The 24,938-nt window shown below is 48.3% G+C and overlaps 13 protein-coding genes across 13 annotated transcripts; 6 read left to right on the top strand and 7 right to left on the bottom strand.

Moving 5' to 3' along the window:
- The first annotated feature begins 433 nt into the window (after positions 1–433).
- LACBIDRAFT_179032 (uncharacterized protein) lies at positions 434–1,068 on the top strand. Its single transcript, XM_001880424.1, has 5 exons — positions 434–470; positions 524–634; positions 692–765; positions 816–868; positions 920–1,068. Exons 1-5 carry the CDS (start codon positions 455–457, stop codon positions 957–959), a joined length of 294 nt encoding a protein of 97 aa, XP_001880459.1. The 5' UTR covers positions 434–454; the 3' UTR covers positions 960–1,068.
- Positions 1,069–1,092: 24 nt separating this feature from the next.
- On the bottom strand, positions 1,093–1,845 carry LACBIDRAFT_296478 (uncharacterized protein; the record flags this gene model as incomplete). The annotated part of the gene is made up of 1 exon (XM_001880195.1): positions 1,093–1,845. One exon carries the CDS (start codon positions 1,843–1,845, stop codon positions 1,093–1,095), a length of 753 nt encoding a protein of 250 aa, XP_001880230.1.
- A 216-nt stretch (positions 1,846–2,061) lies between these two features.
- On the top strand, positions 2,062–2,538 carry LACBIDRAFT_326529 (uncharacterized protein; the record flags this gene model as incomplete). The annotated part of the gene is made up of 3 exons (XM_001880423.1): positions 2,062–2,158; positions 2,209–2,365; positions 2,418–2,538. 3 exons carry the CDS (start codon positions 2,062–2,064, stop codon positions 2,536–2,538), a joined length of 375 nt encoding a protein of 124 aa, XP_001880458.1.
- Positions 2,539–3,090: 552 nt separating this feature from the next.
- LACBIDRAFT_249168 (uncharacterized protein) lies at positions 3,091–4,519 on the bottom strand (the record flags this gene model as incomplete). Its single annotated transcript, XM_001880194.1, has 3 exons — positions 3,091–3,301; positions 3,416–3,960; positions 4,073–4,519. The coding sequence occupies 3 exons, from the start codon at positions 4,517–4,519 to the stop codon at positions 3,091–3,093; spliced, it is 1,203 nt and encodes a 400-aa protein (XP_001880229.1).
- Positions 4,520–4,723: 204 nt separating this feature from the next.
- On the bottom strand, positions 4,724–7,166 carry LACBIDRAFT_184585 (uncharacterized protein; the record flags this gene model as incomplete). Its single annotated transcript, XM_001880193.1, has 12 exons — positions 6,786–7,166; positions 6,702–6,737; positions 6,475–6,652; positions 6,323–6,420; positions 6,077–6,266; positions 5,944–6,023; positions 5,817–5,896; positions 5,698–5,760; positions 5,377–5,597; positions 5,270–5,334; positions 5,185–5,220; positions 4,724–5,126 (listed from the first exon to the last, which is right to left on the bottom strand). Exons 1-12 carry the CDS (start codon positions 7,097–7,099, stop codon positions 4,724–4,726), a joined length of 1,764 nt encoding a protein of 587 aa, XP_001880228.1. The 5' UTR covers positions 7,100–7,166.
- A 390-nt stretch (positions 7,167–7,556) lies between these two features.
- Positions 7,557–9,259, bottom strand: LACBIDRAFT_296474 (uncharacterized protein; the record flags this gene model as incomplete). Its single annotated transcript, XM_001880192.1, has 4 exons — positions 7,557–7,680; positions 7,727–7,890; positions 7,942–8,757; positions 8,807–9,259. 4 exons carry the CDS (start codon positions 9,257–9,259, stop codon positions 7,557–7,559), a joined length of 1,557 nt encoding a protein of 518 aa, XP_001880227.1.
- Positions 9,260–10,925: 1,666 nt separating this feature from the next.
- On the top strand, positions 10,926–11,987 carry LACBIDRAFT_326525 (uncharacterized protein; the record flags this gene model as incomplete). Its single annotated transcript, XM_001880422.1, has 5 exons — positions 10,926–11,415; positions 11,481–11,579; positions 11,635–11,766; positions 11,817–11,916; positions 11,957–11,987. 5 exons carry the CDS (start codon positions 10,926–10,928, stop codon positions 11,985–11,987), a joined length of 852 nt encoding a protein of 283 aa, XP_001880457.1.
- Positions 11,988–12,351: 364 nt separating this feature from the next.
- LACBIDRAFT_294080 (uncharacterized protein) lies at positions 12,352–14,770 on the top strand (the record flags this gene model as incomplete). Its single annotated transcript, XM_001880421.1, has 4 exons — positions 12,352–12,423; positions 12,634–13,061; positions 13,141–13,472; positions 13,530–14,770. 4 exons carry the CDS (start codon positions 12,352–12,354, stop codon positions 14,768–14,770), a joined length of 2,073 nt encoding a protein of 690 aa, XP_001880456.1.
- A 3,769-nt stretch (positions 14,771–18,539) lies between these two features.
- Positions 18,540–20,853, top strand: LACBIDRAFT_296470 (uncharacterized protein; the record flags this gene model as incomplete). Its single annotated transcript, XM_001880420.1, has 7 exons — positions 18,540–18,791; positions 18,849–19,426; positions 19,483–20,038; positions 20,085–20,132; positions 20,185–20,304; positions 20,355–20,490; positions 20,537–20,853. The coding sequence occupies 7 exons, from the start codon at positions 18,540–18,542 to the stop codon at positions 20,851–20,853; spliced, it is 2,007 nt and encodes a 668-aa protein (XP_001880455.1).
- Positions 20,854–20,899: 46 nt separating this feature from the next.
- On the bottom strand, positions 20,900–22,214 carry LACBIDRAFT_294078 (uncharacterized protein; the record flags this gene model as incomplete). Its single annotated transcript, XM_001880191.1, has 4 exons — positions 20,900–21,361; positions 21,421–21,899; positions 21,952–22,040; positions 22,186–22,214. 4 exons carry the CDS (start codon positions 22,212–22,214, stop codon positions 21,185–21,187), a joined length of 774 nt encoding a protein of 257 aa, XP_001880226.1. The 3' UTR covers positions 20,900–21,184.
- A 131-nt stretch (positions 22,215–22,345) lies between these two features.
- Positions 22,346–22,522, bottom strand: LACBIDRAFT_296468 (uncharacterized protein; the record flags this gene model as incomplete). Its single annotated transcript, XM_001880190.1, has 1 exon — positions 22,346–22,522. The coding sequence occupies one exon, from the start codon at positions 22,520–22,522 to the stop codon at positions 22,346–22,348; it is 177 nt and encodes a 58-aa protein (XP_001880225.1).
- A 360-nt stretch (positions 22,523–22,882) lies between these two features.
- LACBIDRAFT_294076 (60S ribosomal protein L12) lies at positions 22,883–23,597 on the bottom strand. The gene is made up of 4 exons (XM_001880189.1): positions 23,566–23,597; positions 23,419–23,514; positions 23,218–23,365; positions 22,883–23,168 (listed from the first exon to the last, which is right to left on the bottom strand). The coding sequence occupies exons 1-4, from the start codon at positions 23,578–23,580 to the stop codon at positions 22,930–22,932; spliced, it is 498 nt and encodes a 165-aa protein (XP_001880224.1). The 5' UTR covers positions 23,581–23,597; the 3' UTR covers positions 22,883–22,929.
- Positions 23,598–23,738: 141 nt separating this feature from the next.
- Positions 23,739–24,778, top strand: LACBIDRAFT_249133 (uncharacterized protein; the record flags this gene model as incomplete). The annotated part of the gene is made up of 5 exons (XM_001880419.1): positions 23,739–23,811; positions 23,867–23,918; positions 23,971–24,061; positions 24,125–24,364; positions 24,482–24,778. The coding sequence occupies 5 exons, from the start codon at positions 23,739–23,741 to the stop codon at positions 24,776–24,778; spliced, it is 753 nt and encodes a 250-aa protein (XP_001880454.1).
- Positions 24,779–24,938: the final 160 nt, after the last annotated feature.

The following is a 24,938-nucleotide window of genomic DNA, read 5'->3' as shown; positions in this document are numbered from 1 at the left end:
CCCTAAAAAGAAAAGAAAGGTGAGTTGAGCGAGTAAATTAATATGGATATGAATACCTGAGAGCGATGGGGCTGGATGATAATATACCGATGACCTTGGGGTGAAAATCACTGGTGAAGAGTTGAAGTGGAGAGAGGTACTTGTGTAGACCTACCCTGGTATTCGACGACGTCGTTATAGTTGTATTGCGTACCTGGCTGCCAGCACTGAGTCATGGTGGTGAGATGTAGGGGGAGAGAAACGGTGCTTGCGTACTTATATAGAGTCGATTGGGTATGTTATCAGATCATGATGGACATCTTTAATTGGGCCAAGCCAAGAGGCTAAGAGGACCATGCACATCACGCGACTGTAGCATGTGACTAGAATACGTCATGTGACTATCCTTTCCTTGTCCTCAACCGTCATGTCTGGTGCAGCAGCGTCCGCAGGTGCTTCGAAATTTACCGCCTTCATGAACCATCCGGCAGGTAAATTTACACACAATATTGTGGTCTCCCTGTCCTCATCTTGTTTTCATTAGGTCCCAAGACCGTGTTCTTTTGGGCCCCCCTGATGAAGTGGTGTCTCGTCGCTGCTGGCGTAAAGGACCTCACCCGTCCTGCTGAAAAATTGAGTGTTTCCCAAAATCTTGGTGAGCTTTGGCGTCGGTTTGTTCTCCATCGTCACTCAACCCCCCGGCCTACAAAAGCACTCACCGCAACGGGATTTATCTGGGTCCGTTACTCACTTGTGATCACGCCAATCAATTATAGTTTGGCTGCGGTATGTCGTCATTTCCATCGTGCGTTGGTATACATTCACGAGTCATCAAGGTCAATTTCTTCGTTGGCTTGTCAGGACTAACACAATTGGGCCGCATCGCTCAGTACGTCTGTTGTCCCCGTCTATGATTCAGCTTCATCACAGTACCGTCCAGATACCGTATGAATAACCCAGAGACACCGAAATCGGCCTAGAGTATTTACCTCCTCAATTTCGATACTCATACCTATTCCCTTCTAGAGTGATTATGTGTCGTCGAGGGGTTTTCAGAATCAATATACAATTACAACCATGATGCACCTCACTGATAATAGAAGTCCATCTGTGCTACCTCGAACGCGAATTGCTTGATCGACTACTACGTTTCGATCCACTCGTGGTGTCAGATTTACGTTGATCGCTTCCCCCAATGACCCACTGCCAATCACCACGCTCGAAAACAGCCTTTGCTCCGTCAACGATATTCTTGATGAAATCGGGGAGATCGTCATGTCCAACCTCCCTCTCCTGATACTGCCACTCGCGGTGGCGCTCAAACAACTCCCAAGGTTTAGGTCTAGCCTTTCGTGATCGAGACGAGGATGAGCCGAGAGGAGTTTTCTGCGTTGAATCCGCCACATATTTCCATACGGAACCTCCAATGGACATATAGTTTCCAATGGTATTTCCTTGAGTATTTTCCATGAACCATCCAGTGGTGGCCAACAATGCGGCAAGGATGATGCTCCACTTGACAAACCACATGCCTGTCCTGAACATCCAGCTTGTTGTGCGATACAAACTGGCTAGGGCGAGGTAGGCAGCCAAGATGCTGATTATGGGAGGTAGGAGAGTCTGGGCATTCCATTCAAATGGACCTTGGGAGTAGAGGGTGGTGGCCAGACGGAGAAATGCGGTGAAAAGGTTGAGAACATTGGACATAAAAGTGAGAAGAAATGAGTAGATGGGACTAGGAAGAACGTCGGCCAAATACTCTAACAAAGTCATGTTGGTGGTGGAAGCCTGAACTGCGAATCTCGTGATCTCCGCACCTCGGTATACCGGGATTAGCCGGGACAAGCAAGAGCAAACATCAGGCATATAAGGTTGGAGGAAGTAAACCGGTCTCACCTCCTTTACCCGTCCCACTCTACTTCCATGGCACTCAAAAGAAAACTTGACATTACTGCCGACGACGTGGCGCCCGTGGTCAGCTCTATCTCCTCCGTCTCTCTATATGCGCTCATCTACTATTAGAGTCATAAGCAGCTCAAGCTCATCCCCTTCCCAAACTTTCAGCCCGACGACGATGTTCCCATGTCTGACGCTGAGCCCTACACTCATCACCTGCGCATCCCCTCCAACGCAAGCTCCACGTCTTCCAACGCATCTGATTCGCCGCTCTCACACTCTCGTGCGCGCTTCCCTTCTTGCACTTCACAACCACTCTTACACTTTTATTAGCCGCCTACCCCTCTTTCGACCTTTACCCTTTGCCTTTTTTCAATGGCCAAGGCACTGTCGATTTAAACTCCCATAACTATTCGCACTACGCTTCTCAGTCGCCTATTTCTCCAGCCATTGGCTTGATGCAGCCGTCACCATCGTTTACTCACCATGGGTACGTCTCGGCTTCACTTGGATAACTATCCTTTACGAGGATAAATTTACAGAACGAATTGTACTCAAATACCCAAACTTCGAATGGCTTGTGCTTCAGGACCCAATGGTCACCGATCCATGTGGAGTCTCTGCGAACAATGCGGCGCCATCTCGATGATCGACAAAGACTGACTTTTCCAGAAGACTCAACTTTTGAAATCTCAGATACCCTCAAGAATCTGCCCACGCAGACATCACACTGTTATCTTGTTTTTATCCTTTTTTATTTGCTGATTTCCCCCTCCGCGGTTGGTTTTGGAGCGCTTATCCAACAATCTGCTTTCGGCAACACGTCGATGTCGACTCACCCCGTCTTTGGCAACTTCGGATCCTGTCCTTGCGCCCTCGCCTCCACCACCGTCAGTCCCCATCACCTCGCGTTTCCCACAACAGAAAAAGAAAAAAAGGTTCACATGTTTCGCTTTCGACCTCCCCGCCTGCTTGCTCTATCATTACTTGTGTATTACAATGCTATGTATCATAAAGACAGCCTCCTACAAACTGCTTAATCTTGTCTTTCATAAATCTGGACTCGCGAAAAGCTCCAGAAATTGTGAATTGATTGTGAGTCTAGATATAGACAGGTCAACAAGAATGGCGCCGACAGTTATAAGAATCGGCGCCCGACGGGAAAGTATATTACGAAATCGCAAACAGGAGAATGGCAAAATTCTGTTACAGCATTTACACTTTCAAAGCTTTGATAGTTTTACCTGAAGCAATGGCCAGCCACTCCCCTGCAAGAGTCATATGTCCCGTGTTCATGGTCATGCCCTGTATTGGCGGCGACCAAGCCAAATTTGTGATATGACTAGGTGCAGTGTACGCCATGAAAGGCTCCGTAACAATTTTTTTCTTAGCGTCGGGTCGCGGCGAATTTAACCGTGAACCCGCACTGCGCGGCGATGCTGCTCCTTGAGTATAATTAGCAAGATCCCATAATAACAGTTGACAATCATCGCCTAAAAGTGGAGTTAGAGAACAACAAGAGAGAATAGCAAAGGTGTACTTTCCTGCTGTTGCCAAAAGTGGGTGCTCTGCAGACCCCCACCCGAGAGCGTTGATAGGTGCATGGTGACCTCGAAGTTCCATCACTGGTTGGCCTGGACTTCGCATGTCCAATATTTGAACATCAGAGCCGTCCATATGAAACGTCGACATGTAATTGGAGTCTGACGGGTTGAAGGCGATTCTCAAAAGAGGTGAAGTAGGTGGGCGGGCCGAGGCAGAGGGAGATGCCGATGGAGGTGGAAGATTCTTGGGAGCTGGTGTTTCATACAAAATTGTGGAGTGCTCAAGACTTCGAAGGTCAAATGCACGAAGGCTCCCGTCTGCGCCAACAGATACAAAAATGTCTGTGGATCCTGGCAGCCAGGCAACATCGTAGACTTCCCGGTCATGCGCAATAAGTTGTGTCATTGCTGTGGATGTGTCAATATTCCAGACTGTACATGTCGTATCAATGGAGGATGTCACGATGAGATTAGGAGCCTTTTCATTCCAAGAAAAGTTTGTCAGTGGCGCTCCAGTGGATTGGCTTTGCACTTTGGACTGCTAACTCCTCTTGTGAGGTGGTACCCTCTAATAAACGTAGCTGACTTACCCCGGAAAGTGCTGTTTTCATCGTGAGGCTATGTCCCGCAGAAGCATTAGGTTGGCGCCCAACGTAGCTCGAGGTAGCCGAGGGTCCATCACTGCTATATTCCCAGACTCTCAGTGCATCCCCGGTAGTGGCCAGCAGCTCAGAGTTCGGTGATTTCTGAGACCAAGAGTGACCCATTGCTGATGCGGGTTGCCACTGCAAACTTGTCGCTGGGTATCCGTGGTATGTTTCGCACAAAGTGACGAAATCGGGGTAATCGGTGAAATCATCTTCGACGAGTACTCGTTCGTCCTGGAGTCCAACCACTGCGATATGATTCTGATAATTCTCTGCGAAGGACGCAATCCCTAGGCGAAAGGCTGATCGGGGCCGAAGCTGTTGACCAGGTGCTGAAGACTTGCACCAATCGAGGCTATGCACCGGCCCTATGGGTGAATGAATGGGTGAGGACCATAAAAGCCAATGATACTTACAGGGAGCTTCATACTGAAGCAATGTCGTCTGTGTCATTTGACGGGTATTGCCAGCCTGGCTTGGGCGATTAGAATTCAGTTCAAAGCAAGGTTGACTATAACATTCATTGCTGATGTAACCCACATGGTATACTACACACATCGTATCAACTCACTATAAGTACATACATAAAATGAATCACAGGAGCATTCCACTAGGCAAAGTGTCAATATCACGTCTAACGCCAGATGTAAATCGAGCTTACACAATCCCTGCTGTTTGAAGCGTTGACAAAAATCCACAGACCATGGCCGAAAAGGCAATACGTGCGATGACTTTACTCCTAGACGGTGCTAACGCGCCAAGGACACCAACCTGAATACCAAGGGACCCAAGGTTGGCGAAACCGCAGAGGCCGTAGGAGCAGATGGTATACGCTCGGAAAGAGAGCGGCGCCGTTTTCATTAGGCTTTGCAATTGTAGATATGCAGCGAACTCATTGGCAACCAATTTAGTTGCAAAAAATTGAGAGACCGTCAGAATTTCAGCACGCGGCACGCCTAGGAAGAATGTAACCGGGTAGAAGATGTATCCAATGACGAGCTGAAGGGTGAGATTGTGAATGCCAAAGCCACGACCAACCCAGGTGAGGAGGCCGTTGGTCCTGTCCAACAATTCTGTTTGTTTAGTTCGAAGAGCAACATTCCAGGGAGGTGACATACGCCGCAACAAGAGATAAGACGGTGAGGACGTTTGTTCTGAGCAACTGTCAGATGTTATGGAAAGATAAGTAGTGCAAGTGCCCACAAAATCTGTCCCGCAACAATAAGTCCAAATACCGCACCCTGACTAAAAGCATGGAGAGCATTTGCCTATCAATAGGATGAGGTGATGGTCGCTTGTCATCGGGTCACACTCACAGGTCTCTTCGCCTTGCTCTCTCCGCGGTCAACAGTGACATGACCACGGGTGACAGGCTCTTCAGTTTCAGGAAGCCGCATCTTACTAATAGACATCGAAGCAGGGATACTCATGACCGATGAGGTTACAAGATTCTCAGCTGGGACACCCAGACTGATATAGGCAGCCAGTACCGACCCGGCAATTGTAGAAAACCCGGAGGTCATTGTCAGATCTGTTGCATAAAGAAAAGTCAATGGAATTGTTCGACGAAATATTCGAGTAAACGAACGAAGCTCGGACTCGGTCATCACTAAATCAAGATGTTAGGTAACGAAGGAAAAGAACGAATGGAGACAGACAATCAACGTAAGGCCGAACAAGGCAGGCAGATTCTCCTACCGACCAACGTTAACGTTTATTTAAAAGTAAGAAGATGACGATGTTCACCCACCTTGACCGATCCAGGGAGAAGCTGCCGCTACCACGGCCTCGGCTCCTGAGACATTCATGATTTTGAAGAAGAACCACGCGCTATGACCTGATCAGTTTTGAAAAGATTGGGTATAGAAAAGCAGTACAAATTCTTAATGACCCATTGCATTACGCCAAGATAATACATCATTTGAACGAATGCGATGAAGAAGATGATAGATGCCAGCTAGGATGGACAAAGATTAGATGACTGGATACTAAGAAACGCAAATCAAACACAGTGTTGACGAAAAACCAGTGCTTGCTTATGGTGTCCGCATCGAAGAAAAAGGCGGCACCAGCTTCCGCTTGGCTCAAAAAGTCGCTTGCCAGAGTAGCGACCCATTTGAATATCGAAAATCCAGCGCCAGTTTTCAAAACGAACAATGCGACAACCTGTTGTAAGAAGAGTCCAACGATGACGGTAGGCCTTACGAGAAAAGTTATTATTCGGAGGGTCCTGAGTGAAAAGCGAAAAGATTTTACCAAGGGATCTCTTTTCTATTTGCCGACGTGGCCCAGAATCCAAGTTGGAAGACGAAGAGACCAAGGACATTAATGGCCCTGTCTCCAAAAGTCGTACCCTAATATTGTTGTTAATCATAGCGCCTTAACTTGAATCTTACGTCGGGACCAACCTTTTCAAGCTTGAACCCAAAAGCGGAACCGAACACGATTGCCAACAGACAAAGCCAGCCAACCGCAAGCCTGGCCCGATAGGGTAATTTATACCATGGTTGCTGAACAAGCGGCTCCCAAATGGCTGATACAGGTCGCGTCACGACCGAGTTTGGAATGTATCGAAAGGCAATTATTCTTTTGGAGATGAGACAAGAGTAATATGACGCTAGAAAAGTGCACCAACAAGATAAACGCCCATGCAAACAGCGTTTGCACAATCCTGCAGCGTTGTCAAGATAGCCATTCCTGTGAGCAATGAAAACCTCACCATCGATGCCTTGTCGCCTTTAGTACTGTCGCACTGATCCACCAACCCAAGATAAGCGTGGCCAGGCTCCCCAAGATGAATGGTCGATATCTTTGGCTAAAAGTTACCGGCGTTTCCTCCTCTTGGGTAGAAACCTGAACTTCAACATCGTTGTCGGCTGTATTCTTTTCTCCCTTGAACGGATCAATTGAAGAAGGCCGTGACGTATTGCGTTTCACTGGGGTGCCGCTCTCGACGATTGGCTCGACGGGAGGTTGAGAGGTAGCCATCATGAAGTTAACAAGCGCTTTCGGTAGAGGCGAACTAGCACACATCCCTCTTCGGTTCTTGAGAACTATACTGACTTTCACCCACGATGAACGCTGAGAAGCACCATGTGGTTAGTGGCATGAGACGCTGATGCACACATGTCAACCCCGAGTGGATGATAAGCGTTCGTCAAATGGTTCCGATGCAGAACTCGGAGGGGTATCTCCGCGAGGTCTCCCGAAGGGACTCAATATAGCGCCATTGGAGTGTAAACGTTCATGGGGTTCATGTGGGATCTGGTGTCATGATTATCTGTGGGAAGTTAGTTCCATGGTGTTGTGCACATACCTACAGGGTACTCACCCTTACGAGATCCATTGCTTCCTTTTGTTGACCGCGTGATGAAAGATCAGTCAGCAGGTTGGAATTGTGGGCGTTACATTACGTCAATAATTTACATGGTTTCAAGAGTCCTGCGAGTCCTGTAGTGAATATTCTGAATACACCACGTTTTGTAGGCCATCACAGTCGACCGTCGAGCCGATCTTCAATAAGTTTGGCAACAGCTGGACCATGGACGGGTATAGAAGTTCCTTGGAAGCCTTCAGGGTATCCAAGTGGAGGCTCGTTTGGATGAGTGAAGTATCTAAGAGGAATTTAGACGTTGTATGGATAGAAACAAAGGGACCCACGTATCGTTCCACACCGAAAAGTGCCGCATCCCTAATGCTCTTGCCGTCCACTCATAGTCACGGGCAAACCCTCCAGGGTAAAATATCTCAATGACTGCCGATAGGCGGGAAGACTGCATAAGGACCAGATGTGTCAACCCATTCCCATGCACGCCAAGCAAAATCTTCCATGGAATTGTTAGACGTCACGATAGGATCGATAGGATGGGCCATACCGTAGACCTAGATGCTATGCTGATTTGCTCGTCTTTCGTAATGGTTTCGGCCTGCACTATGTTCAACTCCCAAACCTTCCCTTCCTCGTCCCGTTTGCGGTTAACCATACCTTGAAGAGCTGCAACCAAGGCCTCGTGGTTAGCTTCATCGAGATGTCGTCGTACACCCTGTCGATTGATATACGTGATGACCACGGTCTCTGGGAGAGGTAACTGCGGGGGCCTGCCCGAAGTATCATCGGTGATGCTTTCCTTGAGGGGAACCTTCCCTGTAGCGAATCTTGTGATTGATTCTCGCACATGGCTCCACCAATGGCCGGCCGAATCGATGGCGCCTAGCCGGAGCATTAATTCCCAAGGTTCCGCCGCTATTCGCTGAGTCCTGGAACCACAGGCTTCTCCTCTGTGAGCTGCGCTTCGATCAGCCAGAAGAGCAACAGGAAAATGCCATGCTTTTGTTGATGTGCCGTCAGGAGTTGGCACAGTGGACGCCACTAGATCAGCCCAGTCTTCAGCAGACTCGAGAGCGAGCGAAGGGAAGATAGCGCGGAGGAAATAAGCGTTGAAGCCCGGTTTATCCCTCCACTCCTCTGACGAAGCGTGAAGAAGCATGAGACGAGTAAAGGAAGGTGGCTCGTACTTGGAAGGTCGCATGTTGAAGGAAGGTAAAGATTGATCAGCGTGGAACGGGCTTGAGACAAAGGCGGTCGAAGATGGGTTGAACGCGCCGTATAGGAATGCTCGTGCACCAAAAAGTAGTTCAGCAACAAAGTGGTAGTAATGATCGAGAAATTGCTTCGGCTCGTTTACAAGGAGCTAGGTGTTTTGAGTCAAAAGTGGATGAAAGAGTAATGAAATAACGCACAGTGTTTCCTTCAACGGTTGAGATGCGATTTCTCTCACCGTGAGTGATATTGCCTCCCCAGCGTCGTTTAGCCTCGTCCGGTGTAATAAACTGCATCTCCTGTGAGGTAGGTTCGCGCTGAGCGATATTTTCCGGGGTATTCTCAGCTGGTAAGCCTGTGCTGATCATCATGCGAATTTGGGGAAAGGAGGATTGTGGCTCGGATGAAAGAATGAAGAAAGTGCCATTTGACATGTAAAGATGATTGAATAAGGTCCAGCCTGGAGCGTGTGCAATGAGGGAGGTTTCAGGAGGATATTGGTGAAGACCAAGGTCGACGATGTTAGGGGTAGTGTCGACGTGAACAGCTGAGAATGAGGGAGGGACGGCATAGTCGATGATGGTGGAAAAGGTATAGAGACAAGAGGCTCCAATGAGAATTAACAGACCATCCCTTCGAGAGAGACGGTTCATGGTAAATTATAATAATGACAAGACATCCCTCGCGTCATTTCGGCAGGGGCGGGTGGCGGGAATGATCCTGTCACGGTCTGTCACATTGGAAGTCCGTGCGTGGATGCACGCCTTTATGTATGGTGAAGCATTTATGACCGTTCTTGGACCGTTCAATTGGGCTTGTGTCAAAAGTCATAGTCAAGTGACTAATAATCCTTTCACAAAACGCTAGACTATCCATGATCGAGCAGTTGTCGAATCGAGTGGCCAGTACCATTTAGCGCGCGATGGAGAGCAGTCGCAGGTGAGGGAGAGCCATGATGTCACGTCACACCCCTCACGCAATTATGCCAACGACTGTAATGCTCTGGTTCATTCTCTTCCTCTTAAACTTTTCTCCTCTCAACGCCACCCTCTATCACCCCCTCGTCGTCTGGCATGGCCTCGGTATGTTTTCTAATTTAGCCCATTTCCCTGTTAACATCCAACAGGCGACTCTCATTCTTCGCCGGGAATGCTCAATTTCTCCTCCATGATACGCGACATTTACCCTGGCATCTTCATACACTCCGTTTTCATTGAACAAGATCAAGACAAGGACAGACGCGCCGGCTTTGTGCGTACTTACTTACTTTTCATCCATCCTCTAATCTTGTCATCACATCCAGTTTGGAAACGTTGATCACCAAGTTGGTCTTGTTGCAGAACAGTTGGCGGCCATCCCCGAACTCAAGGGAGGGTTTGACGCTATCGGCTTCTCTCAAGGTTTGGCCTTGCGTTTCAAGGTGTCTGGCCTCTGACCTGAAGCGCTAGGCGGCCAATTTCTTCGGGGCTACGCTGAACGGTATAATCACCCCCCAATTCGGAATCTCATCACTTTTGGTGCTCAACACATGGGGATTTCTGATATCCCGCTCTGTCATCCTCGCGACCTTGTCTGTCAGGCTGCCCGCAGGATAACAAAATCTGCTGTTTATGGCCACTGGGCGCAGTCAAACCTTGTTCAGGTCAGCTCCCTGTTGTCCTAGAATTGAGCTTTTCGTAATATTCCTTTTGCAGGCACAATACTTTCGAGACCCCACCAAATACGAAGCTTATCTCGCAACCAACAATTATCTCGTGTCTATCAACAATGAGGTTGCTTTTTCGCGGAACCACACTTATGCACAGAATCTAGCCTCTCTCAATAAGTTGGTCCTTGTCCTGTTTTCCCAAGACACAACAGTTGTTCCAAAGGAAAGCGCTTGGTTTGGATCTGAAAGGCCTGGACAAGGTGATGTTTTGGGCTTAGACGCAAATCCCCAGGGTGTACTGGTGGAGGAAAAGTCAAAGATAATTCCTATGCGACTGCAACCTCTCTACTTGGAGGACTGGATAGGACTTCGGGAGTTGGATGAACGCAATGGAGTTGTATTTGAGGTCTGCGAGGGGAAGCATATGCAATTGGGTGGGTGCTGGAGGAACTTGGTAGACCAATTTGTGGGTAAAATATAGAATAAACAATGAGACCACGTGCCGGCTGCCACCACTGTTGTCCCTTGGAACTTGAAGTGTCCCTGGCTCTTCCTCGCGGTCGCTTCTGATTTTAACGTCGACGCCGTTTGAATACGGCATGGAGAGCGCGTTGAAACAGCCTCCTCGTCTTCGTATTTCTAGGCACTCGAACGATGCCAGCAACGCGACCATGTCGACGCCCCAGGCTGGTCCATCGCGTTTGCCAGAACTCACTCAGCTCATGGATGTCAACCTGAGTAATCTCGATGGTTTCGACAGCAATGACGACGACAGGGAATCTACGCCCAAAATAACATCAGTCCCGTCTTTGGCTTCATCTTCCCCAGTCGATACCCCTGCGGCACGCCTGCGCGCCTTGTTGTCCCGCGTTCCAACTCGCTCGCCCACAACTCCCTTGGTGCACCCGAGGTCTTCTCCCTCAGAGCTTGAATCGGATTACGAGGCGCCTCAACCACCGCCGAGCGTGGCGCGCGAGAGCCTCAAGGACATCTTTTCTCGGGCGCTAAGGGATCCAGGAGATACGCCCCGTAAGGCAGCACGGAGAAGGAACAGCATAGACATGAGCGAGGTAGATGCGGGCCCGAGGGTTGAGAGGGACCAAATGAAGAACAAGGGCAAACGGAAGAGCTTGAGCGACGACGAGGTTGAAAACTCCCGCAGTGCGCCCTATGTTTTTTTGCGTCGTCTTCCTCTAGATGACTGACCCCATGTTCAACTTATACAGGGATGTCTTGCACGCCGTTCAAGTCGGATATAAATCCTATCACACTCGATATCCACGACTCATCTCACGTTCAACTTGAATACGAAGGATCTTCCCCTCGTACGTGTTGTTGACAGGCGTTTTGGATACGTTTCAACTAAATTGAGTCGTATAGTTGATAATACAAGTAATGATACCGCCAGTATCCTCCGCGATTTAAATTCATCTAGGACAGCACCTGCTGCTACCAGCACACCTCAGGTATCGCTTAGGATGTCAGGAAGTTCTCAATACCCATTTCATTCTAGTGCGTTGACCTCGTAATTTTTCACTCAGATATATTCATTCCTTTTGTAGACTTGTTGGACCAAGATTCAGAGATGCAGCGTGCCATCGAAGGCTTGGACAGTTTTGATGGTGGTTTGCAGGACGACCAGCCTGGTATGACTCGAAGCCCGTATGTACTATTCGCTGTAAGCTCATTTTTTATATTTCAGAATGGGTCCCGCCCTCGCAATCAGCACCTGATACGAGGCATGAGCGTCCTAAACCCAGTCCTTCTAATAAACCTCGCAAATCCGGTACACCGTCGCGGCTAATGCGTCCTAGTAAGCGTTTTCCTTCCCTTTCAATTGTCATTTCTTTGACCTCTTCTCAGCGTCCCGGTCTAGTATGAGCTCATCGAGTTCTCACTCCAGATGTGAGTCATTCACAATGTTTTTCAAGGGGTGTAGCAGCGTTTGATTAGTAGCGCATTATCCAGCTGGCTCTTTTAAAGAAAACGAACACGGTTCTCATGAGCGAGATCAAAACAATGTTTTAACGCGACCAAATACTCCTGATCCCGCGCGCGGAGTGAAGACGAGGGATGTGTCCTCGAGGCTGTCTCGACATGGAAGTTCAAATTCTCTTCATGATTTCGACGATATGTCGATTGGGAGCTCCGTTGGTTCTCAGGCAGAATGTGAGTGAAGGCGTCATATTAATTACCTTATAACAGCGCCAATCAACACCTTTCCACAGATCGCGAGCGGATAAGGGAGTTAGAGAGAGAGCGAAACGTTGAAAGAGAAAGAGAATGGAATAAGCGGCACCCCCAATTGACTCGTCCAAAGTCTAGCCTCAGCCTGCACTCCCCTACTCAACACCCACGAGTTCGTACTCAAAGTTTTAGCCCACTTACCCGACAAGAGTCAGAGACATCCCTTCTGTCGCCCGAGAATCGATTAGGACTTCGCAGACATCATTCGTTCAACTCTTCTCGTGGCGCTTCACCATCTGGATCCTGGACGAGTCAAGACGAAGACCCGGAAACCGTCCACGAGCGGGAGAGAAACTGGAACTCTCCTCGCCCCAAGTGGCACGACCATCCCCCAGCGAAACATGGATCTTTGTCACCGACGTCCCCTTCGGGGCATTCTCCCTACCCCCACCCTCCTGCCAAGGGGCGACTTCACACAGAAAGTCAGAATATCTCAATGAGTTCTGCGAACGGAGTCCACCAGCAACACAACACCCCCTCACCCCAAGAGAAGGGCCGATCCAAACGCTTATCCTTGCCTTCACCTCCACCAGTCTTCCCGGGAAGAGAATCGCCGTCTGGTTCCTACCAAAATACTAAACCCCCTCACCGCACCACAACATCTTCATTGCTCCCGGTCTCCAAAGATAATGGTCACAGTCATGGCTCTGCCGCGAATCTTGGATATGGTTTAGTGCGAAATCGTACATTTTTGCCGCCCCTTGACCGTGATCATGAATCACCGCAAAGATCGCACCTACGGCCACATACGCCAACTAGCTCATCAGCGCCCGTGAAGAAGGGTTCTTTTAAAGAAAGTCACATCCCCGTACGTTCTCCGAGGAAGACCAATGTTCCTCGATCAGCTCTCCAGGACGATGACTTTACCTTAGATGCAAACCATCTTTTCAAGCAACAATCACTCCCATCGATTGAAGCCGCAGATATGCATTCCGAGAACGGCAAGTTTGGCCAAGATATGGATGGCTCTTGTAAGTTTTAACTGATTTCTGTCCTGAAGACATGGTTGATCTTCTTGTCCTGTCAAGGCACTGACGCTACCGATGATCCGTCTCAAGAACGAACTCCCACCCTGCTGACCGTTCCCCCACCCCCCTTGGAGTCAACTCCATCACAACCTAGTGCCCCTCCTTCACGAACTCCTCTCAGTGACGAACTACGCCTCCAAAACGCCCTTGCATCTCACATAAGTGACACCATACTTCAAGAATACTCCCCACCCCCCTCAGCGCCAGAGGAACCTCTCAGGATTCCCAGTCCTCTCTTCTCGTCGACCCCACCACGCGAATCATTTCGCAAACCAACCTTACACACAACTCCGCCCAAGGATTTGCCTGACCTGCCCGATCCTCCTTCAACTGACGAAGAAGACTCTGAGCCTCTTCCGCCAAAGACTCACACCGCACTAAATGGTGGGTCCGCTTTGGAACTGGCAGAAACACCCAGAGCTCCAGGAGGCTGGGCAACTGCACCAGCACCAGCCGGAAACACGAACCTTGCTTCGGACTATCTCCAGGGAAATGGGCAAGGTGTTGAAGAATCAACTCACATATCCGATATAAATAATATCAATTGGACAGCCATGAAAACTCCGAAGCCTCCAGGAAGTTGGAATACGTTCGCTACTCCTATACAAGCACCTCGGTTTGATAGTCCCTCCATTGAAGATTCTTCAGTGCCAGTCGAAACAAACGGAGGTCTCGCAACTCCTGTGGCATCGATCTCAAAGGCATCCCTGGCTTTTCAAACACCAGCAGCCCCTGGGGCGTGGGTTGCGACGCCAGCTACCAGGAAGAGCATTTTGAAGGTCCGTTTTGACCCACAAGCCTCCAAATCAGATGATTTTACTGCAGAGGATGTCCCGGAACACTCCACGTACGATGTCATGAACTCCTCAGAAAGTAATATTGCGGCCAATTCTGCTGGAAGTGATACACGAGGAGCCAGGCCATCTACCCCAGAGCTCCTGACACCAATCTCACCTGGATGTAGTCCCCATAATCCCCGCAAATCGCCAAGTATACGTATCTTGGATGCTTTTGGGAGGGAGCAAACCGACATAGTCGATGCCAAACCCGATGCATCAAACTCGGCACGGAGCAGCAGCACAAAACGGGTTCCGGATGCGATGGACCGTGAAGTGGATGAGGATGAAGATGAGACTTTCACTGCACAGAGCGATCATCCCATGAATCGTGACGAACTGCTATCTCGTGTTCGCCGAGGCCTTGGCGATATTGTCCAAGGGATTGATGAGCTCAGCCAGTGAGTTTACTTCAGCTACTTTATTTTGCAACCTGATACCATTGTGGCGGATTAATAGTATTGACGATGATCCTCCACATCATCTGCGGGTTCAAGAACTTGAGACAGTTTCCAAACTAGCCCGTCAACGGAGAAAACACATCTCGCAGCGACTTGGAGCGGTCAACGTTAGTTTGGTGGGGTCGCTGACAAACCAGCAACTTATGGTTTGTTTGAATTTTACATCCATCTACCTGTTCTCAATGGGCCTCTACTCCTCAGGCTCCCATTAACAACATGGTGGTCAGGATCCACAGCAGCCCATGTAGATTTTTATGCATTCTCCTGCTGCAAATTATATTTCTTCTGTTCATGTATCGGTGCGTAATACCTAACTGACCATGCCGCCCCAATTGTTGAACATTGTTCAGGTTGTCAATCATGCATGCCAAAAACCTTTTCCTGACCACCTATTATGACCCATTTTATCCGGATCTTCATCTTTATACGTCTAAGCCCCATATACTCTATTCTATACCATCATCTTCGAGAGCTTCCTGGTTCTCAAGGTTTGATATTACTTGTGGAGAAGGATGGAAGAAATGTTCTGCAAATGCGGCGGGAAACTTCTACATTTTTCTTGGGGATTTACAGAATCGGATCTGGGAGCAGTGGGGTAGCGAGGTTGTTCACAATAGCTGGCCTCCTACATGAGTTTCTGTTGTATGCTACTTATGTATAACGTCCCAATGAACGAGTCACTGTGGTTATAGCTAACCGCATAACTGTAGACTGTTGTCAGTATTTACTTTGTCCGCCCTTGTTTGCGTAGTAAAACAGGAACACCTTTCAATCATTACAGGAACACCTTCCAATCATTCTAAGTAATGTCGTAGTGCGGCGAGCCTTGGCAGCTTTCCCTAATAAATTGTAAGTTTGCGTGGAGCAATAAACAGCAGCTTGCGCCACCCGAAGCCTAAAGTGCCTGTTTAGGCGTAGGGTTCGAACAAGGGCGCTCGGCGGAGTGAATTAGCTATGATGTCATTTTTTATCTTGTTTTTATCCGGTATAAAATCGAGACGGACAAACTTTTTCTACTAGCAAATGAGCCCCGTTTACGATCCTCCTGTGTCAGAAGAGCAACACAAACAGCCAGACCTGCTGAATATCACTCGGGAGGATACTCCGGATGACTCGGATACCGACACCACTGCCGCGGAGTCGTTGAACGACTTTGATTGGTCTGAAGACGACGAAGAAAAATCTAATATTGGCGATCAAGTAGCAGCAAAAAGAGGAAGACGTTTATGGCTCGCCTTTATGAAACTTTCCAGACCAGTGAGGGTGGTTCTTATCTGTGTAGTCGGCGTCGCCATCCTAGTCACCCCGCTTCTTGTTGTCAATCTCCGTTTTCGAGAAAATCCTGCCAAGGTTCAGGTTCATGTGTGGTCGCTTTGGTTCACCATAATCTGGGCCGCCAGTTGCGGCACTTATTTGCTTGTCGATTCAATCACCCATATGGTCCTGATCATTATGACACTCCTTGGGCGCCAAGTCGAAAGACTGAAGATACAACTTGAGGTCTTTGGCATTCTTTTACTCCCAACATGTATTTATCATGCTACCCCTAGCTTATAATGGCTGTCAAAGCTTGGTTGAAACTTGCTTTAGACATATCATGGGCTTGGATTTCATTGTCTGTAATTCGCGCTGTATACCAACCTCCCGGCGCTTATTGGACGACTATAAATCGCGTAATGCAGGTACGGCCTTTCTTTTTATTATCGTTTGAATTTGACAACATCGCGACCAGTCACTTTTTGCTGCTGGAATTGTCCTTCTGGTCGAAAAACTATTTCTACACTTTGTAGCAATCAACTTTCATGAAAAGGCACTTGCTGAGCGTCTCGCGGAGAATCGTCTAGGTTTAAAGGCGCTGGATCGTCTTTCGAACGCGCGTCCCGATTCCGTGAAAAAGTCTCCACATGTCAAACGGGATCATAAAATTACTCCGAGTCGCCCCGGAACGTTTGATCCCTTCCCTGAATCAAATCGTCCTCCCCAAGTTTCCACTGAAGGATCACTGGCACCCGGTGAACAGTCAAGCAGTTCTTTACAGACCGATTCATTTGAAAAATGGCAAACTCAAAACAAGAAACGAAAAAGGAAGCGAGCCATGGCGGGAGTTATTGTTGACCAAGTGAGATCTTTTCATTCCCTCTTTGTTGACTCCAACTAATTATGACAAGGTTGGCGGGGCCATCGGTCAAGTTGCTCTGAAAAATTCGAAATTCAACAAAGATGTTGGCGGTGGAGGGTTGCATTCGGCACGGCGACTAGCGAGGAGATTGTTCAGTGCGCTAAGCAGCGTTAACCCTCCTCGGTCTCATCTCGTCGTGGCAGGTACGTTTACAGCCTTAAAGAGGGACTCGATTGAAAGTGATTTCATAGACTTCTACCCATATTTCCGCACCGCTGCCGAGGCCGTAAGTCTCAAACTCATGAAAACACGACTTTTGTGTTTCCTGATCAAAATACTTAGCACGACGCGTTTGCTGTGTTCGATAAAGATGGTAACGGCGACATTTCAAAGGGGGAGATGCGCGAAGCTGTCCAAAGAATTTACCGAGAGAGGAAAGCGCTTGTCGCTGGTCTCAAGGTTCGTCAACCTCTGGTACAGGATGTTAAATCTTTACCGGGCTTGCGCCTAGGACGTTGGCTCAATCGTAGCGAAGCTGGATGCTGTCCTCCTCTGCGTCGCAGTAATCGTCATAATCTTCATTTGCTTATTGATCTTCGACCGAACCAACACCATTGCATCACTTGTCCCCCTGGCCACTATTGTCCTTGGCTTCTCCTTCGTGTTTGGACACTCTGCCCAAACTCTTTTTGAATCCGTAAGTCCCCTAGCATTCTTCCTGGCTTTACCGCTAAGCTACTTACAGTTGATTTTCATTTTTTCGACACACGTCTTCGACGTTGGTGATCTAGTCATGATCGATGACCAAGTCTGTTCAACTATGATTTCGCTGATCAACAGTGCTGAGGTTTCCACAGGTTTTGTTTGTGCGTGAATTTGGTCTCTTTTCAACGACGTTCCGACGAGTCGACGGACAAGAAATCATCGCTCCTAATGCCTTGCTCGCGAGTGCAAAACTTGTCCATAACTTGCGTCGGAGCAAATCAATGTGTGTTACTCAAAGTCCGATATAGTCTTCACTGCTGACTTTTTTTTTTGTCAAGGTGGGAATCAACCAACCTAATGGTGTCGTATAACACCCCTATGGAAGCCGTCGACCAGCTTCGAAGCAAAATTAACACATATGTCAATGAAAATAACCGGGAATGGTCTGGTTTTGGACTAAATATTGACAAAATGGAGTATCAAAATGCCATTCATCTCATTGTGGCGATGGAGCGTATGTTTTCGACGTTGCAACGCTGTGATGTTCTTACGAGGCTTGTTCAGATCGGCCCAACTGGCAAGACTGGGGTGGTCGGTGGACTCGGCGAACCGCGTTTATGCGTTACCTGAAAGTTGTACTGGAAGAACTTGATATTCGATATTCAATGCCTCTACAGCCTGTACTTTTGCCTCTGGAGTCGGCTGAGCCGAGCCCAGGGGGGTTGCAGCCTCCGCCTTCGCGTATCACGCGTGAGGCTTTGGGCAATGCGGGTTTTTTTCAGGTGGATCATGGAGCAAAGGGGGTGTTTTAGATGTTCTTTGGAAAGAGTTGTAGATTGTGTAGCTGCTGTCCCAAACTTTGTAGCCTTACCTTGAATTGTAACATAATATGCAACCACCACTTCCCGAAACTCTCCTGTCCTCGTTCAAGAGATACCAAAATGACAATATCCTTCCAACAGGTGTCGTTCATCCCTTTGAGAATGCGGCCTCTGAATCCTCCGTACTTGTTGAAGATTTAATCAAGGCAACGTCCAGCCTTTCAACAGCGCTTCACGCTTACTCGTCCATACCGTGGTCCAACCCAAAACTCGTTTCGTTGCTACGCCAGAATGCTTCAATCGCCCACACACTTCATCTTGTCAGAAGCTCATTTCTTGCCCGATTTTCACTGTTCAACTCACACAACGGCAGGTAGTCTGACAAAAGTGGTCAGCAGTTTATTGCTGCTCTCCGCGAGCGTTCTGGAGTCACATATGGCGAAAGCATTCCGTTAGACCCCGCCCTCGTGCCTGAATGGTGCATCTCTAGGCTTGAATACTGGGGTGCCTCTGTGGGAATGGAGACTTTCAAGGATGATAGTCGCGAAGGAGACGTGATCGCAATCGTTCTCGGCGGCAAGGTCGTCGTAGTCGATATTGATTTTGCTTTCGACCGCGAGAACTCCCTCAAACCAATCATCAAGGTCCTCAATGTCAAAACCTCGTATGCCATTGCGAGCAACGGATCCTCGCACAACGACCCTCGTTCCGTTTCTTTGGATACATGTTTGGCTCAGAGCATCCAGAACTTTTGCATCGAGGTGCAGCGAGATGAAAATGTCCGGAGTCCTCTAGAAGCCGCGAGACTCGGTAAGAATGTGCTTGAACAGCTAAAATATCTGGTAGTGCTCGACACATTGGCGCAAACCGGGGGTATCAAGTGGTTCGTTGACATGCATGAACTTGGTCATGTCTTGGAGGAGTTTGCTAGAAGTGAAGCAAATTCGGTCGCATCGTATGTCCTTTCGACTTTTTACAATGCGATATTCAATCATGGTGATCACCTCTTAGATCTCTCCCCGTTGCTCAAGCACCACTTGACATTTTCCTCCTTCGATCACATTCGCTACCTCTGCCATACACCATTTCTCCTTCAATTTCGTTTTTGACCTATCTCTCTCCAGAAGCGTATCTGTCACTTTTTCGTGAAGCACCGTCAAAGGCCGTTGACGACCATGCTTCCTATCTTGACATATCCCTCCCTCACCTTCGCTCGAATTTGGCTAACGGGACTAAGGGGGCTACAATTGCAACCCTCCTTATCGAGACTTTTCCTGAGGGACACCTATCGCAAAGATCTATGCCAATACCAGGTTTGACGGAGAGACCTACATTTCACCTCGGTTCGAACAGGCCCACCGCAGAACACGCATTCCCGCGCCCGGCGGATGAGGTTTCACAGCTTCATGTATGGATGCTAGATTTTACACAAGGGGGAAAGTACCCTGGCATTGTTATGAGCCAATCAAGGATGGGAGAGATCGAGCTTATTGTTAACCCTCTGAGCGGCATGGAGGGCAATAGTCATATGCTGTCTTTCAGGACTGGAAGTTGGGTCGATCTCCTGGTACGTTTCGCAACAAGATTTCATTGCCTTGCTGAGGAAGTTGAAGCTGAATCCTGGGACGCTCGAGTCTTCAGAGACTTACACTTCCGTTTATGTCAGTCGTTGTTTGCTGCTCAATATCTAGAAACGTTCTCAAACCGATACAGACGTCACCGACAGGTCTGCATCCACCGCTTCACCTTAGACTGACTGCTCCTGAAGAACCGGGGTTTCTGCTCCAGCAAGTTCCTGTTCAGAACATGAGGGAGGTTTGGGGAATATTAGAAGTGAATAAATTTTTTCAAGGCCTCATAGTTCCTTTCGAATCTTTCCCCAGGTCGTCCGTGAGCAATGCTGGTTGAACGGGGTTCTATCAGGTTGCGATTGGAGCTTTGACAAACTAGAGTCGGGTCTAGGAGATGGGGTAATGACGACCGAAGTTAAAGAAGAGGAGTTGCAAGCTATTTTGACCGGTGCGTGCGGTTTAAGGAATCTATCAACTCATCTTACCAGAACTAGGGACATATCCGACCCATCGGATACCCGTCAATGTATCTCTGACCGGTTCCTCAGTCGATCCCATTTTTGGGGAAAGTGACCTGGACCCTATGTCCATGTCGGCGCCTCGTCGCCCAAAGATCACCATGTCATTTCCGGAACGACCTCCAATGTCTGGGCTCGTGGAAATTACTGTCGCATTTGATGAAAGTAAACCCAGAGGGGTCGCCGTCGAGGTCCGAGGCGCGATGGGAGCTGACATCAAGTTGGATGTTTTGGAGGAGATCTCACGCCGAGGAGGAACTTTGGGTCTCTGTGGAAGGGTCTGGATAAAGTAGTTCATTTAGGTCTAGTCGTTGACAACAATTTTGACACAATGAAAGGGAAAGCATGCAACAAAAGTTATTCCATTTTGAACATTGAACAGAACAGGTGAATTCAGGTAAAGGGAACCAGCCTCCTGTGGTATGTGCAACTTGAATCAAGAAGCTGGTTTACAACCCTATCTAGTACGTCAATCTGGCAGCTTGGTCATTGTGTCGAGCTACATGACCTTGAAACTTGAAACATTATTAATTCTACTAAGGATGGGGAGTTGTAGCCACTTTCACTCAGTATTCTTCAAGGGTATTCTGGGTCTCCAATGTGAGGGTCACTTTTCTTCTTCTTTCAGCAAGACTTCAGAAAATTCTGAGAAGGGCACGTTGCCGGAAACCGTGATAGCTGGGATGGCTGGGATGGGGAATCATCGTCCTCAGTTCCCGTTTTAACAGAGGGCGAAGGAGTATCGTCTGAACTCGTGCTGTCCTTGGAGCCGGGAGGAAGGTTCCCTGTGATGCTTTGCACCTTGAATTAATCGTGAGCATCGAAGATAGAATGATCAGCCCCCCAAGGGTTCAACGTACCTCTTGCCATACCTCCTCAACCTTTTGATGTTGCCTTGTTGGGATCACTATGTCATCTTTTTTTTCGTCTAATTTCGGTAAGTTCTCTGCAGATCGTGATTGAGCTTTAAGGGCCAGCAATTGTCCCGCGCAACGTTTCAGCACTCCCAGAATTTTTAACGTCCCAGCGACGGATCCCTTGTCGCCGCGTTGCACGATATCCTGAATTTCTTGAGATGCTTGAGCCGCAATAATATTTGCTTCTTCGGCATGGGAGTCGACTACATCCTTTACTGAGCTGAACACTCTGTCGACGACGACGTCGGCATTGGGGAGAACAGCAAGGGAAGTCTTTGCTTCTTGAAGCAACGACGAAAAAGTTTCTACTGCTTTTGTTTGGTGATCAGGAAGACTTCTAAGAGTTTGATCCAAGTGCGTCTTTGCTGTGTGTGCTGCGTCGACTGCTTTCTTGATGTATGATGATTGATACCAAGTGTAAACTATCGAAGCTGGGTCAACAAACGTTCATCGAGAAGGAGAAGGGTAACGTACCCAAAGTAGCGGCGATGGAAACTCCAAGGAAACGAGCAAGAACGCGGCGATGGTAGGGTCGAAAACGAGGGTGGGAGGCATTCCACATCCTACGTCCGGTCATCAGCCTCGGATGTTGAGGAAGAGGGCGTATTAATGGATTGCGAACAGTGGTCAAGGATCGCCATGCACGTTGAGATGGCATGGAAGTACCAAGCATCTTTCTCACTGTCAAGTTGTGCTGGTAGTGCTCACGGAACAGGGCGCTTGAAACCAAGGTTCATTCTTTACCTCAAGAATTGCTTAAGAAGCTGATGTGGGAAGTACTCAGCACGTTATTCACTCGTGGGATCCTTTTACAAATTCAAGTTTTCCGCAACAAAACAACAATAGCTAGGACAATCAAGATGAGTTGTCATGATTTCTTGATATGCTTAACAAGGCTTAACAATATTGACTTCAGAAGGACGGAAACGTATGCCTCTGCTGCCTGCCGCAAAGACATCAAGGCTCCCGCTCTGAGGCTACCAAGATTTTGACGAGTACACAGCTTTGCCGTTTGAACTGCGTCGACTACTCTCTTGAGGTACATATGAGATTTGGTACCAGGTGTAAGCTACTTAAAGTTAGATTAACAGGTGACCTATGATTAGAAACGAGTAACGTACCCCTCCGCAACGGCTCCAAAAAGCCCAACGAGAATACAACGATAGCTGGGGTCAACAACGAGGTTGCGACGTGTTATACATCCGATATCTGGTTAGAAGCCTAAGGTGCAAAGAAAGACGACGCGTTACTCGGACGAGGGCCAAGTTTCGCCATTGTTGGATCCATCTTTTCGATTCAACGAGTAAAATAGCCGCATCATGGCCTTGCTTGCGAATACTCACGGCGCAGCAGAATGAAATTTCACTTGAAAATCTGATGGAGGTCACTCGAAACCAACCAGAGCGTCCGAGAAGAAAAAAAATGGATGGATACAGTACTCAACATGCCTGTCTACTCGTCTGGGACCTCAACCTCACCCGAATCGATCCCTTCAATAACATCATGTGGGGGCTGGCCATTCACTGTGCAGCCAATGCTTTGGGCAGTTCCCAGAATCTCCTTCACGCAGCCAGAAAGTTCCTTTGCTAATGATTTAGTCTTCATCGTTCGCGCTATCTCGAAGATTTCATCCAATGTAACATTTCCCGAGTGCTTAATGTTCTTCTCCTTCTTCCTGTCACGTGGGGGTTCTGTGCAATTCTGAGAAACGGTACAGCAATCGGCAAATGTCAAGCAGACCTTTGAGTGCCCGAATAACCAGCGATGAAGCAGAGGGTACGACAGATACGGCCGCTTGACGATTTTGGATTGTGAGCTGCACAGTCACGCGTAGACCTTTCCACGCAGAGGTAGCTTTGGCGATATCTTCTCCAACTTTTTTCGGTGACTTGACTTGATGTAAGCAAATCGTCAAAAGGAGAGATCGGATGGTAGACGTACGAGACCCAGAGGACCAATTTTGGGAGCTAGAGCAGACGAGGCTCCGACTTCACCACCCGTCGCGCGAAGATAGATAATCTTGATCTCATTGGGATCCTATACTGACGAGTGAGAAGAATATAACGGCGAGAACAGCGAGATATTTACGAGCTTGGGCGCCATTGGAGTATGGGTGGATGGAAGACAATTAGAGTTTGGGCTCCGATTGGAACTGTATAGAGTATTTATTTGTGTCTATATGTGTTATGCTGCAGCATCGACTTGCTGAAACTAATCTTGATTTTGTGCGACGGTCTTCGGCGACATCGTGCAATGGGTTCATGGAACCTAATAGGGTCGAGCTACCTGCAATCTTTGAAGAGGCTCCCATAGATCAGCTCGTTCATCTTATAGGTATTTGTCCCCCTCAATCACTCACTTGTCGCTTGTCTCCTCATCTCCTGTAAAGCTGATATGATGGAGCGTCTAATGACCCACAACGATCGAATCCCCTTGTCGCCGTATGTCCCTGCATCCAACTTTAAAAATATGTATCTCACTTCAACCCCTTAGGGAATGCCTCACGCGCTTCCATTCCAGGACAGCTCCTTCCATTACCGTTCTGGATTACCTGAAACGCATCGTCAAGTTTACAAATGTTGAGGTTCTTTCCATTCAATTTGACCTGCGAGATCGAGTTTTTTTCTTGTTGCTAATCGTCTTCTAGAAATCATGTCTCCTCATCACTCTATATTACATCGATAAAATCTGTACTCGAATGCCCCTCTTCACACTCTCATCTCTCACCTGCCACCGATTTACCATCGCATCTATCACCGTTTCAAGCAAAGGACTTTGCGATACGTTCTGTCCTAATCATCTATACGCCAAGGTGGGCGGGATATCTGTCACCGAGCTCAACATTCTGGAAAGAGAGTTTCTTTCAATGATAGATTGGCGACTGATGGTTAGCAGATTTCTTTTACCCCCCGCACCCTACTTAGACAACCCGCCACTTCCCACTTTGGAATTACTTTGCTAAGCATTCAGCTGGTCCTCATGGTCATCCTTGCTCCCTTGCCAGTGCACTCGCGAAATACTCCAGGACTATTATGTCAATCTTGTACGGACACACAGCACAGGAAACTTCATCATTAGCGGTGGCCAGTCACCCAGCACATCATCCGACAGTGACCTAGACTTGGACAGTGGCCATTCATCTCCGCCGTCTCCAATTCCTAGCCATCGGTCACGTCCTTCAACGGCCGAATCATCCGTCATGCAAGACCTCTCCCAGCGCCCGACCATCGAGCAAAACATGGCATTCGCTGCACTCCAACAATCTCAGGACTACACAAATATCGCCACTGAGCGAAGATAATATACCATTCATTTGTCTAGTTTTATTGCACGATGGCTCGTTTGGAGGAAAGGGGGGGAGGTTAGAATATTAAATACATTTACCAACTATGGATGGCTAGAGCACAGGAATCTTGCAAGGAATGGACATGGTTTCTGATGATGACGATGAGCTACTGCGT

This window comes from Laccaria bicolor, genomic scaffold, assembly GCF_000143565.1.
Source record: "Laccaria bicolor S238N-H82 LACBIscaffold_10 genomic scaffold, whole genome shotgun sequence".
In the NCBI taxonomy this organism is placed as follows: Eukaryota; Fungi; Basidiomycota; class Agaricomycetes; order Agaricales; family Hydnangiaceae; genus Laccaria; species Laccaria bicolor.
The sequence above is the reverse complement of the archived record's forward strand: the minus strand, read 5'-3'. Positions and strand labels throughout refer to the sequence as shown.